This window comes from Rhododendron vialii, chromosome 2a (assembly GCF_030253575.1).
Source record: "Rhododendron vialii isolate Sample 1 chromosome 2a, ASM3025357v1".
In the NCBI taxonomy this organism is placed as follows: Eukaryota; Viridiplantae; Streptophyta; class Magnoliopsida; order Ericales; family Ericaceae; genus Rhododendron; species Rhododendron vialii.
The window spans coordinates 16,541,488-16,560,073 of NC_080558.1; the positions used below are offsets into that span (position 1 = coordinate 16,541,488).

Below are 18,586 nucleotides of genomic sequence, written 5' to 3' on the forward strand. Positions count from 1 at the left end.
ATCTTCTCCGCCTCAAGTTAGAAATCCAAGCATTGATAGACGCTCACAGAGCAGAAGGGAATAAGGAGGACGAGGAAGAGGAAGATGCACAGTAGAAGTTAGGGTTTGGTGCCTCAATTACTTTTTGGAAAATTAGGGTTTCTAGTTGGGGTTCATCAACATTTTGGGGATTTTTTGCGACTTTTTGGCTCCTTCCTCAAATGATTAAGGAATCTAACTCCGATGAAAATTAGGGTTTGTAGTTGTGTTAAACCACTGATGCTGTAATTAGTGCTATCTGACTCTGATGATAATTAGGGTCTTCTGAATGTTAAGCTGGATTTCATCTATGTTAACAATCGTTTGCTATTTGTTAGTATGGTTTGGTGTATGTCAATTTGATGCATGTTCTGTTAGAATTTAATTTATCATCGAAAATACACACTTCTCATAGGGGGGAAAAACACTTCTCATGAAAAAATACACACTTCTCATAGAAAAAAAAACACTTCTCATAGAAAGAAACACACTTCTCATAGAAAAAAAAACGCTTCTCATACAAAGTTCTCATATACTAAAAACACAGTTTTGATACACATTTCACATAGAAAATACAAAGTTTTCATAGAGCTATACACACAGGTTACTTATATACTTCACATAATTCAAAGTGCTAGAACAAAACACAGAATTAGTAACAAAAACACACAAAAAATTCTTATTCTCAACAATTATTTCATGAATCAAATCCAATAACATTGTTTTTTGTACAACTCAATTATTAAAACCTAAAAACCAGGCCTCAAATCCTCCTTACAAGTAAGTTTATTATGATTCCTCATCTTCCCACACCTACCACACTTCATTTATCTAACCTTCTCCCCATTCGAACGAATCCTCTTCTTCTTAGGCCGCCCTGGAGGCTTTTTTGACAATGGTGGCAGAATACTAGTACCACAATCAACCACATTACCTTTCAACAATGACGCAACTGGGTAAATTGGTTTTGAATACACCTGACGATAACTCTCAACATGAAAAAAATGCTCTACATACAAGTTCAAATCCTTACCACTATATTTGATAGCACAGACAGCGTGGCAACAAGGGAATCCATTCAACTGCCACCAACAACAACTGCATGTACGCCTCCCAATATCAACACATACAGACGGATCCGTGTCAACTTCAAATATATCAGCACTTGAAGGAATCACTTTCCATGTTTTAACTAAATCATATAACTTCTCCAACCGAGATTCCCCATAAGGACAAATCACCTGATTCCATTTACTTGCCCTTTCTCTCCTCAAACACATTGATTTCATCATCTTCTTCCTTATACGATCAACCATATCCACCACGGGCAATTCACGCTCTTTCAATATCCTTGAGTTAAAGCACTCAGCTAGACTAGAGGACATTGCTCCATAACGTTGCCCCGGAAAAAAAACATTTGCCCAGCGCTCATTAGGCAACTCCGACAGAAAATGAACAACAGCTGCACCACCGTGTTTCAGCAAATTACCCATATGCTGATTAAACTTTGTCACAGTGGGAGCATAAGCACATTTTGAAAACACTCTGATCAAACTCTCTTTATACTTGACATTTGTGGACGCCAAAGCAGTACGCAAGTTACCCTTCAAATGATAGAGACAGTAAGCATGAAAGCTTGAAGGAAACACCTTAGCAATACCCTCTTTTATTCCTCTGTGACGGTCAGATATAAAAACAAAAACCCTTCTGTCTTCATCCAAAATACCATGCAACTTCTCCATAAACCAAAGCCAATTATCATTATTCTCAGAATCAACCACACCAAAGCACAATGGAAATAGACCTGAGAAGGAAAAAATAATTCAGTTACCAGTTCATACATATGGCAAAATCAGTTCTCACACTTCAAGAACCAGTTTTCATAATTTTGAAAACAGTTCTCATATTTCTCATAGTGCATTATAGCCTATGTGAACTGTATGTTATATTCATATGAGAATTGTATATGTAATCTATTTCATACCTGCATTACCATCTTTAACTCAATCACACATCAAGCATCCTATATGACTATAAGAAACCAGTTCTCATAGTTCAGACATCAGTTCTCATAGTTCTGAAAATAGTTCTCATATTTCTCATACTGCATTGTAGCCTATGTGAAATGTGTGTAAGTAATCATATGAGAATTGTATATGTGATCTATTTCATACCTGCATTACCATCTTTAGCTGAAGCAGACATCAAGCATCCTATATGCCTTGCCTTCAAGAACGTTGCGTCAACGGATAAAACAGGCCTGCAGTGCTTAAATCCTTGTACACATGCATCAAATGCTACAAACAACCTCAAAAAACGATTTGTGGTTTGATCCCACTCAACATCAAAAACACTTCTAGGATCCGAATTCAGAACAACATTACGATATCATTGAAGTTGATTAAAAGAATCTGAATAATCTCCAAATGCACTTGACTTGGCTTTTTCGATAGCTAACCAAGCACGATTATATGACACATCCACCCCATAATACTGCTTCAAATCATCAACAACATCAACAGTACGTTTCTTTGACTTGTCTCGAACATCATCCTTTATCAATTGACTAATCAGAGATGAATTAGCATGACAGTTCTTTGTCGTACGCCCAGCAACACCACAACAATGAACATTATAATACCTTTTGATGTAAAAGCAACCATTGACCTTGTCAAGTCTAGCATGGATATTCCACTTGCAAGATTTTACCTTACAAATTGCAGTCACTCTCTCTGTTTCATTCTTTACAAAGTCAAACTCAAAAGAATGAACAATTGAATATTTCCGCAATGCATCACGAAAACCTTCCGAACCCCCGACAAACAACTGACCAACACTTTTAATAAGCTCTTTCCACGCGTCAGACAACCTTGGCCGATGCTGATGCGGGCAAAACATAGCTCCCAAATCATCCTCTTTACCTACATATTCCATTGATTCCAACCGACAGCCGACTAACCCTTGCCCACTGAAACAAATGCCCTTACTAGTGCTAGCACCACCACTATCGAAAACCCCACTACTATTAGCACCAACATCAACACCACACCCACTAATACCACTATCAAAGCCACGACTATCTACTACTGTAACTTCAATGCAATTCAATCCAATACTATCAGCTACAGCAAATATCACCTCCAAATCTTCATCATTATATAACATGGTACTAGGATGATCACGTATAGCATAAAAGAGTTGCAATGAGTGTCTTCTCAACTCACTAAATTTGCCACACAATATCTTCATAAAATCTCAAATTCTCGACGACCGAGACAACTTTATTCCAGCACACAATCCATTGTATTTACAAAACAAAATCAACGATTTCTCCGTTTCCCTAACAAAAAAAACAAACAATTCACACAAAGGAAAACGACACAATTCTCATAAACCAACACAGTTCTCCTATAAAAAACACAGTTCTCATATAAATAAACACAGTTCTCATTTTAAAAACACAATTCTCATAAACACTTCTCATGTAAAAAACACAAAAAGACAGTTCACATCAAAATCTAACAAACAAATACAATGATAGTTCAAGCTAGGCCTCAATCTAACAACAAAAACAACATTTAAATAATAAAAATATGAAAATAATCACAAAAACAGTAAAAAAATCAAAATCTAACAACATAAACGACAATTAAACAGTTCTCGTGCAAAATACACAAAATGACAATTCACATCAAATTCATATGAGAACTATAATTCATAAACTAGTTATCATAGTTCAGAAACCAGTTCTCATAGTTCAGACACCAGCTCTCGTAATTCAGAAACCAGGTCTCATAGTTCAGAAACCAGTTCTCATAGTTCAGAAAACAGTTGTCATAGTTCAAAAATCAGTTCTCATTTTAAAGAAACCAGTTCTCATAGTTCAGAAAACAGTTCTCATAGTTCAGAAATCAGCTCTCGTAATTCAGAAACCAGTTCTCGTAATTCAGAAACCAGTTCTCATAGATCTAAAAACAGTTCTCATATATCAAAACAATCACATAAACACTGAAAATAAACAAATCTACCAACAAAAACGACATTAAATACCTCATCTGCTCGACTCCATCAACCTGCATCTCCTCACGCACCACAAAGCTACAACGAATCACAAAGCAACATACATCACTACTAAATGAAAAGTACATCAACTGAATAACTAATCAAATCTAACAACATATTCAAAAATACCTCAACAGATCGATTGAATCTCAATCCAACGCAATTCCTCCTCTCAATCGAACATCAATCGCTCAAGCTAGACATCAATCGTTCTCTCTATCGCGATCTCTCCCTAGATCTCGATATATATCTCTCTCTCTCTCTCTCTCTCTCTCAAGATCGCGATCGCGATCGCGCTCTCTCTCTCTCTCTCTATCTGTCTTCTCTCTTCGCCAATATTCTTTTGAAAACAAGCCTATATATAGTAAACCCGGAAAAGGGCAAAAACGTCCATCACCCAACATACCCGAGCCATTCAGCTTCGGAAAAATATTTCAGGGTTGGGATCATTCCGAGGCTAGAAAGGAGGACTGGCCTCTAATTATCTAATTATTCATTAAAAACACTAATGCATTAAAAAAAAAGAAAAAGAAAATAACTCAAAGGTTGGCAGGAACTGACAAGGAAGATATAGCTAATCAAAAAAGATCAAAAAAGAAAAAGAAGATCTAACCGATCATAAGGAGTAAGTACGGCAGGAACTAGAAACGCTTTATGCTTGAGGAGTCGAAGGGGAGGGAAGACAACAACCAACGACTGTGGACGGAAAATACTTGCACACGGAATTCCTTGAGGCCTCTCTTTTACTATCTCCAACTCTCCACCTTTACCAAGTAAGTTTTTTATTATCTTAACCAGTTGACCTAATTGGTAAAATTTTTAGAATTTTCTATTTATGGTGATGAATATAATAATATTATGTGGGGTTTGAATTGTTTGATGTCCTCTTGTGCCAATCTTGAGGATCTCTTGAAAAGTGGTGAGTTTTCTGATATTGATGGAAGAGATTTATTTTCAGAATTAAAAGTTTTGACGAATGTTTTGCCAAACGATAAAAGAAAGCCAATTGATGTGTTGAATTACTTGAAGACATTGGATGGTTGTTTCCCGAATGCATGGATTGCATACAGAATATTGTTGACAATACCGGTTACAGTTGCATCGGGGGAAAGAAACTTTTCAAAGTTGAAATTGATCAAAAATTATTTTCGGTCAACCATGTCTCAAGAAAGATTAAATGGATTGGCTATGTTGTCTATCAAAAAAGAGTTGGTGAAGCAGCTTGACTATGGAGACTTAATCAGTGCGTTTGCAGCAAAAAGTGCGAGAAGAATAATTTTCAAATGATGGATTTTGAGGTATTGTAATAATTGCATTTTTTTTGGGATAATTATATGCTTCTATTTTGTAATGGTAAATTTTTTGTATTGGTTTTTTTTTTTATGACTCTTTGTAGATCACTTTTGTATGAAAAATATAGGATGGCCTCATTCAAAATGTTCGCTTCTGACCTCAAAAACTTATGAGCCGGCCCTGGAGAGATTCACGTGATTATTCCCTATACACCCCGAAACGACGTCGTTTTGGGGGCTGCAATTTGCAGCGCTTCATCCTCACTGCAGGGACTCCGGGTCCGGGTATATGCTACCCCACTCATTTTCTCTCTCTCGCCCTCTTTTTTTTTTTTTTTTTTAAAAACCAATTTTCTTTTATCTATATTACTAGGAGGATCATATAAGGATAAATAAATAAATAAATTTGGGTCTTAACATATCGTAAGGTAAATTTGGTGAAATGTCCTCCGCTTGTATGTTCCCGTTGTCTGGCTAGGCTAGCTAGTTTGTTTTATGCTGTGTGGTTAAAACACCTGAACAACATGCAAGTTTTGCCAAATGAAATATTAAACAAAGGGAAATTTTGAGAAATGGTCCTCCTGATTTCACCATAGTCTCATTTTCGTCTTCCAAATATTAATTGCAACTCTTTTGACCTTCAAGTTTGATTTTCGTACCAAGTTGGTCTAATTGATAACGTTTGTTAGTCAAACTGAACGGAAAAAATCAGATTGAGGACAAACATTATCAATTAGACCAACTTGGTATGAACTATAACGTTCAAACTGTCATCAATTTGATTTTTTTGTTCAGTTTGGCTGACAATTACCATTATCAATTGGATCAATTTGGTACGAAAAGCAAACTTAAAAATCAAAAGAGTTGTAATTGATCTTTAGAGAACAAAAATGAATTTGGATGAAATTAGAATGACCATTTATATAAATTTCCTTTAGACAAAGCAGAGAGTGCCACCAATTAAAAACGAGTCTTGGCTTTGTCATATGGATTACATGCCACATGGAAAAAAGGTAACCCTAGTGGTACATCATCATAACTTACCAATGCTAGACCAGTAGCAATTTAAGCTAGACTTTCGATGCATAAGCCTATCACACATCATCTTTTAACCAACCAAAATGTGCAGATATTATATATAAGAAAATAGTACAATAAAAGCATAAACTATCAGTCTGAAAATACGGAAACAACAAATAAAAAAAACCAAAACAAAAAACAAAAAATAAAAGTCTTCTGGAACCACGACGCCAGAGCCAAAGTCGTCGAACACACTCGTGAAGAGAGGTTGGAGAGGCCATGTATGAACACAAAGCAAATCCTCCTGGATGATCCGCCGCACCAACTCGAACTCGTTCCACCGCAGACGCCGTCTTCATCGCCCGGTGAATTGATTCCAAGAGACAGAAACCTAGAACCCTAGGTATAACCCTACAACCATACAATAATACACGGTAAAGATAATGCATGTAAAATCTGAACGCTGGACTTCTACTATCTGGTTTTATTGGTAGGGGACTTCAACCCTACGACGGAGAAAACACCAAATCTAAACTCATAGAAAGGCATTCACTTAATCTAAACTCATAGAAAGGCATTCACTTAATCTATGTTCTAATACCATCTTTCAGATAAATCAATTGACATGGATTATATGCTGTAGCACCGACATGAACAAAGTACGACACACACATCCCTGTAACACGCTTAAGAGACTTCATCCGTGTAATTCACTATATATGTATTCAGAACCAAAAACAAGTCTCCAAGTACATAATCCATTAAGTATTTTGACCCAAGATAATATCAGTCACACGTGAAACAAGACCCTCACAAGTGCCCATAGAATGTCCATGGAGTATTGGAGTGTATTAGCTTGTTCTAGACTGTGACGACAAATGTAATCATTTAAACCCCCGAAACAAGAAATCGAGACATGGACAGTGAGTGAGGCAATGGATTAGAGGCAAACCTCTTAGACGTTTCTCAAAGTACTCCAGATATTTGAGAACAAGCTCAATTGGTGTGGCCTCAACTCGGGAATTATACGCATCGGCAAAATGAACGACACCGACGACTCCTCGTCTCGGATCGACAAGACATCCTCCGATCGCAGCATCCTACATCGTATTGAGTATAAATAAAGATTGAAAAGATCATGAGAAAACTAAGAACAAGAACCAACAAGGACACGGTGCACAAATGTACTATATCATGTAGGAAAATTCTAAAATCAGCTCAATGGGCTGACGATAGTAGGTGTGTGAATGTGTATTAAAATATGTAAAAAGTGCACAGAAATATGTGTTTTTCTTGTCTTTTAGTGTGTTTATCGTCAGCCCAGTAGGCTGACAATAGCAAGACCGTAAAGATTAAGGCCAATTTCTCACCCGAGTGCTGACAGTTAAACGATGGTTTGATGTCCACTATAGTTAAAATTATCATACAAAACAGTCTCTAAAAGCCTATTTTATCACTTTCTTAATTATGCAACTAGAGACAAACTTACCAAAACTATCCGCCACCAAACAATCATGAAATGGTCTCTCTTTTGTAATCTATCTAATAAAATGGCCAAAATGCTCCATTTTAGGTTTTATCTTCAACCATCTACATCTTTAGTTTATCTATATGACTTTTGAGTGTAAGGTGCTCCTACAAGCATTCTCTTTTCACAATTGATGCTCTCCGGCCAAATGTGACTTGGATCGCGCGGGACTCTTCAAACAATTCCACTTCCAAAATTGCAATTACAACACATGCTTTTTCCACAACATCCATGCTAGCATTTCCTATTCAGATACTAGAAATGTTTCTTGGCAGTTCTCTTCACTTTTACATAATGGAGTAGTTACCTGGCAATGCAGTCTATCTTGACACCTTGCACAAATTAACAAGTATCATTTGTGAAACCTTCACATCTCAAACAGTACTTTTTCATGAATATTGACCCCTAAGAGGAACTACTAGAAAATTTCCGATAGGTGACGAAAAAGGTGGTGACGAAATTTACTATTTTACTATAGATGACGAAACAACAAAATTTTCGTCATCAAAAGTCACTATAGATGACGAAAAATTTATTTTTCGTCACCAAAAGTGACTTTCGGAGACAACCTATAGGTGACGATTGAAATAGTATATTTCGTCACCTATAGCTTGTCTCCAAAAGTCACTTTTGGTGACAAAAAATAAATTTTTCATCACCTATAGTAACTTTTGGTGACGAAATTTTTTCTGTTTCGTCAGCTATAGTAAAATAGTAAATTTCGTCACCACTTCTTTCGTCACCTATTGAAAATTTTGATCTATGAACTGCAATACGAACAAGACAACAAACGACCGTCCCACTAAAACTTGAAGTTTAAAGCTGTAGGTGTCATCACTTGTCGCCACTTCTTTCATCTGAAATTACCATCACAAGAAAAACTGGAATCCTACTCTCTTGTGACCACTAAAGTAGCCCCCGTCGAGAATTATCAAACACAAAAAAGAAGGCTCGTTATAATCATCAGTAGACTGAAAATATGCATCAAGCTAAACATTTTCCATGCATTAGTGAACAACATGGCCTTAAATTGAGAGAGAGAGATATTTACATGTCTATTTGTAACGCACGCTTTAATGATCAGGCCGGATGTCCTTGCATTGTGAGGCTCAGGGTTTTCCTCCTCATTGGCAACCAAACTAAAGCCAAAGGGACATACAAGCCACAAGAAAAGCATCAATCATCATCCAGTGATTAGAAATGTCACACAACTACTGCACTAGGTTTTATCTGTTTCTACGTTTTACTCCAGCAGGAAAAGATGACATAAAAAATCTTCTTTATTTTAATGCCAATCGAATCAGCTTAAGACGTAAGCCAGTAACCGATGGCTGGCAACAACGTACAGCCTAAGAGAATATAACACCTACAATTTCACCTACAAAAGCCTTTTTCGAAACTACTCTTTCTCTCTCTAAACTTATCCTCGTCTAGGGCGTCTCTTCGGCACCGCCGCCACTTTGGGGGAGGCGCCTCCCTCCCTCCTCCCCCCGGGCTCTTTTTCCTCCTCTCTCTCCTGCTATCTCTCTCTCTCCTGCCTCTCTCTCCTGATCGAATCCCCTCTCGTTTTTTCCTCTTGTGGGGGTGGGGGGGCGATGTGGTGGGTTGATCCGGTCGGTTTTGGGAGGAGGTGTTGCGGCGGAGGTGGTGGTGTAGATTATGTCCTCTAATCTTTGTTTTTGAAGGTTTTTTCAGGGATCGATTGGCATCTTGCTGGCGATTAGATCTGTTTTTCTTTTTCTTTCTTATCCTCAAAATCGATCGGCGAAATAATCTGTGGGACGGCGGCATTGTTTGCGGGTGGAGCAGGCTGGTGTAAGGGATCTGGACGCCCTGCCATCTCGAGGTTGCTTTTTTGAGCGTCTGTCTGGCGACTATCATCCGGGATGGACGCGTTACGTAGGGTTTGCGGTGGTTTGTTGATGTTTTGGTTCTCGACGAATAGGGTACTCAGATCGTCTTTTGAGCTGTATATCGGCCGGTGGTCAAGCTTATGGGTCCCCGGACGGCGACGAGGGCGGCGTTGGTAAGTCAATCTCGATTACTCTATCTCTCTTCCTTCCCTCCTTTGTTTTCTGCCGCCTTTTGCTTGAGGGCTGTTTGTTTTCTACTCTTAGCCATATATTTCTTGCCGCCTCCATCTCTTGGCCTTTTTCAACAGTCGACTTGCCAGTCGGCCTTTATTTCCTCTTGGGGTACCGATTTTCTGCCTAACGGTGAGGTACTCGTCTGTTCTGGGTTTGACTGGTGCGGCTTCCCGCCGAGCTCCGCTGCTGGGCGGCTTGGTAATCGCCTAACGGTTTGGTTGAAGCCCCACATCAGATCTGGATTGTTTTGGCGTATCGGACGTTCCTCTGGCGATGGCCAGTGGCGGTGTGGGGTGTTTCTTCTGGAGGTATTGTCTGGTGTGGTGGTGGTGGTAATCTGATTGTTGATGGCGGCGGTGGCAAATTGGGTGGCCGTGGGTGGAAGATGGTTCGGTCATTAGGTTTTTGGTTTGGGCTTCTTGGTGGTGGGCCAGTTGTTTGGGCCTTTTTTGTGCTTAACTTGTAATATTCTGGGTGTGTAGACCTTTAGGTGTGATCTTTAATGTTGTATTTGGGTTTTTAGGCCCTTGGTGATTTGGGCGATGCCCGTTAGGTGTATTTCCAACTTTTGGTTGGATCCATCATTCCCTTTCCCCTTTAATAAAATTTATTTTGCCGATCAAAAAAAAATAATTGGGTAATTATAATGCCATGATAGGTAATGTTGTTGCCACGATGATGTTTCTTAAGTGACATATATACCCTGGGGGAAAAGTCATCTGATGCATGAATCACTGCATGACTACACGTGTGGCTACCCCTTAGGTCCCGTTCCGGAAACAGAAATAAGTACTTATTTTTTAAGAAGGTAATTTCAAGCTCAAAAATCATGTGTTTAAGTAAATAATTTTTCTTTCAATATGGATCTTGTTTGATAGATCTCATTGAGATCTTTTATACGGTGAAAAAAAAATTGAAAAATAATTTTTCATTTATATTATTTTTGAATTTGAAAATGTGAAATAAGTACTTATTTTTTAAAAAGGTGTTCTGGAACGGAGCCTTAATCCTTACTCTTCTCTCCACATGTTGCCCACACCAACGGTCCGCCACTAACTATTAAATTGAACAGACCAAATCCCAGCCTTGATCCACCGGCGTTCATGCCCAGATCAGTCAGATTGGGAATCTAATGGTTGTTCTTTCTGGGTATTCAATTCATTGATTTCAGACTCCAAATATTCAAAATTTAAGGTTCTTCCTTTAGGGTATTCAGGTCTATAGTTTGTACGGGCAGATTGACAAACCTAATCTCTCGGGGAATTTTGCATCATTACGGTACTAGCAAGACCTTGCCAGTGGTTTGAAAGAGAGATTGGCAAGTAGAGAGAGAAGAAGACAAAAGAAAAGGAAGAGAGAGGGCTACTATGCTACTGTTATTTCGTAGACAGAGAAGGGAAGGGATAGTGGGCAGAGAAAGAGAAAATGGAAGAAGAAAGAGCAAAGTGAGTCACACGTCACGTGTATGTATGCTAAGGGGCTGTTTGATAAAACTGAAAACTGAAACTGAAAGCTGAAAAATTAAGTACTGAAAACTGAATGCTGAAATTTTTAAGCTGAAAAGCTGTTTGATAAATATATTAAGTACTGAATTAAAAAAATGATGAATTAATTTTGTTCCAATTTTATCTTAATTTAATAACGGTCACAATGTACTTTTGGTAATGGTGGTGGAGTGGTGGGGGGGAAGTGGTGGAGGTAGTAGGAGTGCTGGTAGTGGTGGTGGTGGTGTAGTGATGGTAGTGGTGGTGGAGTGGGAGTGGTGGTGATGGTGGTGGAGTGGTGGAGGTGATGGTAGGAGCGGTGGTGTGTGGTGGTGTAATGATGGTAGTGGTGGAGTGGTGGTGGTGGTGGTAGAGTGGTGGAGTTGGTGGTGGTGGTGTAGTGATGGTAGTGGTGGGGGAGTGGCGGTGGTGGTGATGGTGGTGGAGTGGTGGAGCGGTGGTGGTGGTGGTAGTGGTGGTGGTTGTGGTGGAGTTGTGGTGGTGGTGGAGTGGTGGAGCTGGTGGTGGTGGTAGTGGAGGAAGTGGTGGTGGTGATGTGGTGGTGGCGGTGGTAGTGGAGGGAGTGGTGGTGGAGGTGATGTGGTGGAGGAGGAGTGGTGGTAGTGGAGGTGGTGGTGGTGGAGTGGTGGAGGTGGTGGTAGTGGTGGTGGTGGTGGTGGAGTGGTGGAAGTGTTGGTGGAAGTGGTTGTGGTGGTGGTATGACGATTGAATGTAAGTACACAACAATTCAGCTAGAATTAAGTAGCTCAAAACTACTTAATTTTTTTCAACTTTTTAGCCTATATTTTAAGTGGTACTTAATTTGTTAAGTAATATGAATTGTGGTTATCAAACCTACTGAATCACTTATTACTTAATTGATTCAGTATTAAGTGCTGAATTTAGGTTATCAAACAAGCCCTAAGAATGATGGCCTTTTCTGAAGGGTAAATATGTCACTTACAGCTCATTGTCGTGGCAGTAACAAATACTGTCGTGGCAGCATTTGCCACCCTTTTAAATTATACGAAAGCAAAGCCCAATTCAATCATACGAAAGCAAAGCCCAATTCAATCAAATAAACTGACAGTACCTGACATAACCTTCAACGTAATTAGGTTTTGGCGATTCCAAACTAACATCCCGAAAATGGATCTCATCCCGAACCCCATCCGTTAAACGCATGCGATCTGACCTTCCAAGTTCTTTCGAACAACTCGCAGTCACAACACGATCACCTGAAAGCAGGTCGTCCAACTTTCCAAATATTGCGTGGGGTAGCGGTTGGGAAGATGCGATCGTTACAAAAGCGATATTAGAACAAAAATCAACATCCAACAAGACACCCGCATATGTCTTTTGCGTGGCCAAAATCTTGACATCAACCTGCAATTAAGCTAAAACATGAACCAACGAACATAAACACTTCAAGATCTGGGGAACTAAACCAGTTATCAATTTGGCCTGTCACATCAAGTTAAGGCCAGAAAATGACAATAACATGTGTTAAAATTTTTGCTTTTCCTTGAAAGAATTTTTTTTATAAGTAAATAATTAGCATAAATATATAAGGTATTAAGGGAATGCCGCCCATATACAAAAAGGACCAAGACAAAAAGGCCATATACACCTCTATGTGAGCTAAACAATCAAGGGAAGGGTTACATTCTCCCTTGTCCCCAACTATACAAACTACTAATTAACCACACAACTATTAATTTTAAATAAAGACTTTTCTATGGAAAACAAAAGAATAGAGATGAGTAGAATCAAAGGACAAACTATGGAAACAAATTAAAAAATGCAATAATCACCCTTGCAATTCATTACAATCGCAAACACCAAGAAAACGGAAATCCACCAGTACTTGATATCACTATACTCGCCATCAACTAAAAAGTATTGACTCTAGAAATCGAATAAGAGAACCAATTTATGGACTATTAATGAACGGTTCGAAGATCGTATCTTCTACGCTAAAAATGTGTTTAGACAGACTGGAGACAAGGATGCAATACGACACCAAGTCGCCACGCAACCTTTGGTCAAATAGGACTCAACACAGTTGAGCACGGTTAATAAATAATAGCGACTAAAAAATGTCCAAACCAATAAAACGTCAGTTCGACTTTCTGCATGCATAGTTTACGTTTTCTTTCCCTTCTTGTAACAGATACACCAATTCTAACTATACACAAAAATTCACATCTAAGGGGTAGCAAATTATGAGTGGGATTTATTGAAGTAAAAGAAATTGGAGAACCAGAATGAAAGAAAAGAATAGAGGATGGATTACCAACCATGAACTTGTGTTCTTCGCTTTTGAGAAAACTTAAACAACTTGCAGAAGTCGCAATTACACCGTCGGAATGAATTATAGTCCCTGCGAGTACAGTCAAGATACGGCGATCTACAAAACAAGGCAATCAGCTCCCATAAAAGGATATAGGAAATTAACTAAAAAATTCAAGCCAAACTCGGAACTATCCTCATTGCCAATACTCCCCAAACACAGCACCAAGAATTTGTTAAGGAAATGAATCTCACATTGCTTAAGAGTAGAATTGGTGATTACTTAATAACATTTGAGACCTCTCTACTCGTTGCCAATTGATTTTGAGATGGACATAAAGTTTCCACATGGTATCAAAGCGGGACCCGTTCCATTCCATATTTTAATAAAAAATTACAGTCCACACCTTGCGATAACAAACCAGCAAAAAGTTTGCGCGATGATAAGACCAAAAAATGGCCACACATGACAAACCTCAAAAGCGGCTGCACGTGAGGTGGGATGTGAAGATATAAAGTCTCACATTGCTTAGGAGTGGAATGCGTGATCACTTAATAACATTTGGAACCTCTCCACTCATTGCCAATTAATTTTGAGATGGACATAAAATTTCCACAGAATTGTGTGAGCATAGAAGGTCCCAAAAGCTAACCTTGGTGGAAAGTGAGACGAACAAGAGACCCACGGACGTAAGAGGCAGCCTTTCCAATCAGCGAATGCTCCACGCCACCACATCGGAAAATCGGAGTATGAATTTTAGGATCGCTTCTTGGAGGAGTAGCACGTCGACCAATCAAATCATCAACATGAGGAAAGTGGCAAACGCCTCTACCAACCAAATCATCAACATCAGGAACGATTCTACCAAGCGAATGATCAACATCGGGAACGTTTCTTGGATTAGTGCCACCACCATAGTGATACCTTCGATGCTGCCCTAAAAATAACGAAATTTTCTATTTTTTTCACATGCAAAACAAGGAACCAAAAATAGGAAAGATAGATGCAGCATAAAGGAATGCCAAGAACCTGTTAAAAGAGAGACAGCATTTCTTTGAGGAGTACCAGGTGGAAGAACCAAATCACGAGCATCAGCAACACATTGATGCCTTCGATAGCGCCCTAACAATAAGGAGATGGGGTCATGTTTTCTCAGAGGGAAAACAACCACAAAAAGACACTACAAAAGTTAACAGTAACCTCTGGTTGTCACAGATATGACAGCTTAATTGAGGATAAGCAAACCTGATTTAAGAGATACATTCAAGGGTACGAACGAAGGAAGAGTTCTACTATCTTTTGTACGTGGCATCAATGGCAGCAGCAGAGGCGATTTATGGAGGGATGTCCAAACTGACAATTAAGAAGATTAGGCCAAGGTGTGAAATAATTGCATTTTAACTCACAAGTGAAAGAGAAAGAAGCAGGTGAAACACTCACTCACCATTGCCACTATTGTTCACATTCTCAAGCCCATTGGAGCACCCAAGGCCTTTAAGTGGAAGCCCGGTTACTAAGCTCTGAAAATTAATTGTAATGGAAGCCGTGATTTTAAAAAAAGACTAGTAAATGGGAAAAGAATAGCGTAATAAGACTGAACCACATAACTCTTAGAAAACAAAATTTAGAGAAACATTACCCATATCGTAATTAAATTAGAGTCAAATGCCACATGTCAACTCTTGACTGAATGGTAAAAATACAATATTTTCCTAAAATAAGAAAAGTGTCATGTTCGGATTAGATATAGTAGAGTAAAATTGCTAATTATCCCTCGGCTTGGGTGAGGAAAGGGATAAAACCTCCATCACCAAGAACACGGATCGTTCAAGCACAAGGAACGATAAAACAGGAACTTGATCATATGCCACATGCCCTAAATTTCAAGATGATTGGAATAGGCTTCTGTAGCAAATAATCCAAGAATGTTCTTGCTTCAAGAGAAAAAAAAAAAACCCAGTAATATAGAGTATTTTTGTCCAATTTATTTTTGTTACCAACTTTTCCTTATATTTTCTCTTGAAACACATTTCGGAACATGCTTTCTAGAACATAATTTGTTAGAATAGTAGTGTTTTCGAGTGACACAAGGTAAGACACATTTACAGTATTTGTTTGGGTCAAGGGTTGGAGATGTAATTTAGCGGCCTTTACTCAAACTATAGGTTTGAGTCCATTTTTAAATCAGCTAGCTGGGAATCTGGCTAACAATTAATACATGACACACGACAGAATTCACATAGAAAGAACAATAATTAAGGATGCAATGGAAAAAAAATCGTGCTTGATCGAAATTATATTACTACTTAATTGGCACATAAAAATAAAGGTTATGGGAAACAAAGATCAGCTCTTACAAATAAACATCTAAAAAAGTTACTTGAAACAGGAGAATAATCACTAATAAAATTGGATCTCTACTGTTGAACCCAATAATGACGTCTACTACTATGGGATCTTATACTGTACAAGACAAGATATAAGATACATAGTAGCAATAAAGGTTCAGTTATTTACATGATGAAACTCGAAAGGACAAAAAAAACACGAGCACATCGCGGCCATTGTTGTTTTTTAGAATATAACTTCAAAGTTGAAATTTCGAGAAGGAACAAACCCCAGAATCCTGTGTCCTTGATGCTTCTAGAGATCAAAACCAAACAAATACTAGTAGACCTAAATGACTAATCAAATCCGAATATTTGTTTTTGTTTGAAAGGAGCAAAAATTTCCCGAAAAGATTAGATCTTTAATTTGTTTGAGGACGAGATAAAGGAGATATATTAGTCAAATATAAAATCGAATACACATAATAATGAATGAGATGATGATGATATGTCCACTTTTTCTTTTTTTTTTTCAGTTTACAGAAAAGAACTTCGGTCGAGGGGAAGTGAACTTGCCTGCATTCCCATCATCAACTTAGTTTTTCCGATCTTGATTTGTACTTTTATGGGTTTTGTACCAGATATAAGAGTTTTGGGTAAGGAATGGAGCTCCAATTTTGGTGATTTTTACTCAAATTTGGGTAAGGAGGAGAGATGCTCTTAAAAAAGGAAAAGAAAAAAGAACCAAACTAATAAAATTAGGAATTATGGTGGGAAATCTTTATGGTATTTGTATGTTTGTTTATTTCTTGCCATATCTCATCACTTGTTACTGCTTTTGCGGATTTTTTCGAAACCGGGGCGGGGCCGAGATTTGGTAAAGTTGACGCCTCCAGTTCCCGCGGTGTTCAAAAATCAAAAGGGTAAAGTTGACGCCTCCAGCTCCAACTGAGATTTGGAAGACAATTTAGCATGAGCCGAGTCCCTGCAGTGCCCCAAAAGGGCTGGAAAGTGCAGCGACTTAAGACGAAGTCGTTATGGGGCAAATTAGTTGGGGCAGTACATTTACCTTTTCTCCCCTCTCTCTTTCTCTCTCTCACATATTCTACAAAATGTTGCGTGGGGATCATTTGGGTCGCATACAAATAATCCGAGTCGTTAAACAATTCTAAGAGAACAACACGTTAGCATAGGTAGTTTGTTCTCTTCTTTCTCCAGTGGTAACCAAAGTTCAAGTTCCACGGGGAGTAGGTTTGGGGTTTTAGGGTTATGGATAGCATTTGAGCTCCATGTTGACTAACTCACTAACACTCCATTGACCCTCCCACTAATGTACATCGTCTGGCAAAAAGAATAATTCTAAAATAATAATTTAAATGGTCGGGAAAAAAATTGCTCAATAAATAAATGTAAGTAATGGATCCAACCTTTTAATTTGTCATTCAAAATTTAGGATCTTGAATATTGAATGAAGCTTGAAAAAAAAGTTACACAATTGTGTGTCTAGTATTTCCTTGATCAGAACCGCAAGTATGTAGGGCTTAATTGAGAAGAGTATTAATTAAAAAAAAATCATCTTGATCAAATATCGATAGGTATGAAAACAGTTCAAATTTTTAAAAAAATCTTTGCATTTTGATATTTATCGATGTTTGATCAATGTAATTTTTTAATGAATGCTCTTATAAACAAGCCCTACAATATTTGCAGTTTTGATTACAAGGATAGCGAGCGCGCAACTGTCTAAATTTTTTCCAAACTTCATTCCGTAGAACCTAGATTTTGAATGAAAAATTAAAAGGTCGTATCCATTACTTACAATTATCTACTTTGAACCATTTTTTACCGGAGCACTCAAATTATTATTTTGAGATTATTCAATGGCTCGGATTATTTGTATGTGACCCCAAATGATCTCCACGCAACATTTTGTATCATACACGAGAGAGATAAAGAGAGAGGGGAGAAAAAGGTAGTGGTACTGCCCAATTATAACTTGCCCCAAAACGACTTCGTCTTAAGTAGCTGCACTTTCCAGCCCTTTTGGGGCGCTGCAGGGACGATCGGCACCATTTATCATGCAACATTCCTAACAACTGAGCCCAACCTTACTTTTGGTTTTCAAAAAGAGACAGTATTTGAATTTGTACATTTGATTAACAGCTACAGTAATAAAGAAAACAATATTTTTCAACAACTATGCTACTATCACACAGACTCAGACACGCAATCACACAAACTCTCTCACATCAAATATGGCCTCATGTTTGATGTGAGAGAGTTTGTGTGATTCTTTGTAGTTAGAGAATTATTGATTTTTCCAAATGCGAAGTTTGAGTTTTTTCTCAGGGATTTAAGATAGTTTTCATGAATTTTTGTGGATTTTAGGCGTAGCTGTGGAATATATTGAGTTAATATTTTGAACCAAATAGCAAATTAAGGACTTAAATTTTGAAAGCATTTTTGGTTCATCAG

General features: G+C 38.2%; 2 protein-coding genes across 3 annotated transcripts in view; one reads left to right on the forward strand and one right to left on the reverse strand.

The window, feature by feature from the left end:
* LOC131310912 (protein DETOXIFICATION 40-like) overlaps positions 1-18,586 on the forward strand; it is an 84,580-nt gene that overhangs the window by 29,669 nt on the left and 36,325 nt on the right. The window lies entirely within an intron of this gene.
* LOC131310936 (uncharacterized) lies at positions 7,120-16,748 on the reverse strand. The gene is made up of 9 exons (XM_058338215.1): positions 16,688-16,748; positions 15,229-15,304; positions 15,030-15,137; positions 14,814-14,906; positions 14,437-14,721; positions 13,792-13,901; positions 12,585-12,877; positions 8,972-9,059; positions 7,120-7,492 (listed from the first exon to the last, which is right to left on the reverse strand). The coding sequence occupies exons 1-9, from the start codon at positions 16,700-16,702 to the stop codon at positions 7,277-7,279; spliced, it is 1,284 nt and encodes a 427-aa protein (XP_058194198.1). The 5' UTR covers positions 16,703-16,748; the 3' UTR covers positions 7,120-7,276.

Coding starts and splice junctions, on each gene's coding strand:
- LOC131310936 (XM_058338215.1), bottom strand. Junction 14,907..15,029: donor GAATGTATCTCTTAAATCAG/GTTTGCTTATCC, acceptor CCTTATTGTTAG/GGCGCTATCGAAGGCATCAA. Junction 12,878..13,791: donor GCGAAGAACACAAGTTCATG/GTTGGTAATCCA, acceptor GCTTAATTGCAG/GTTGATGTCAAGATTTTGGC.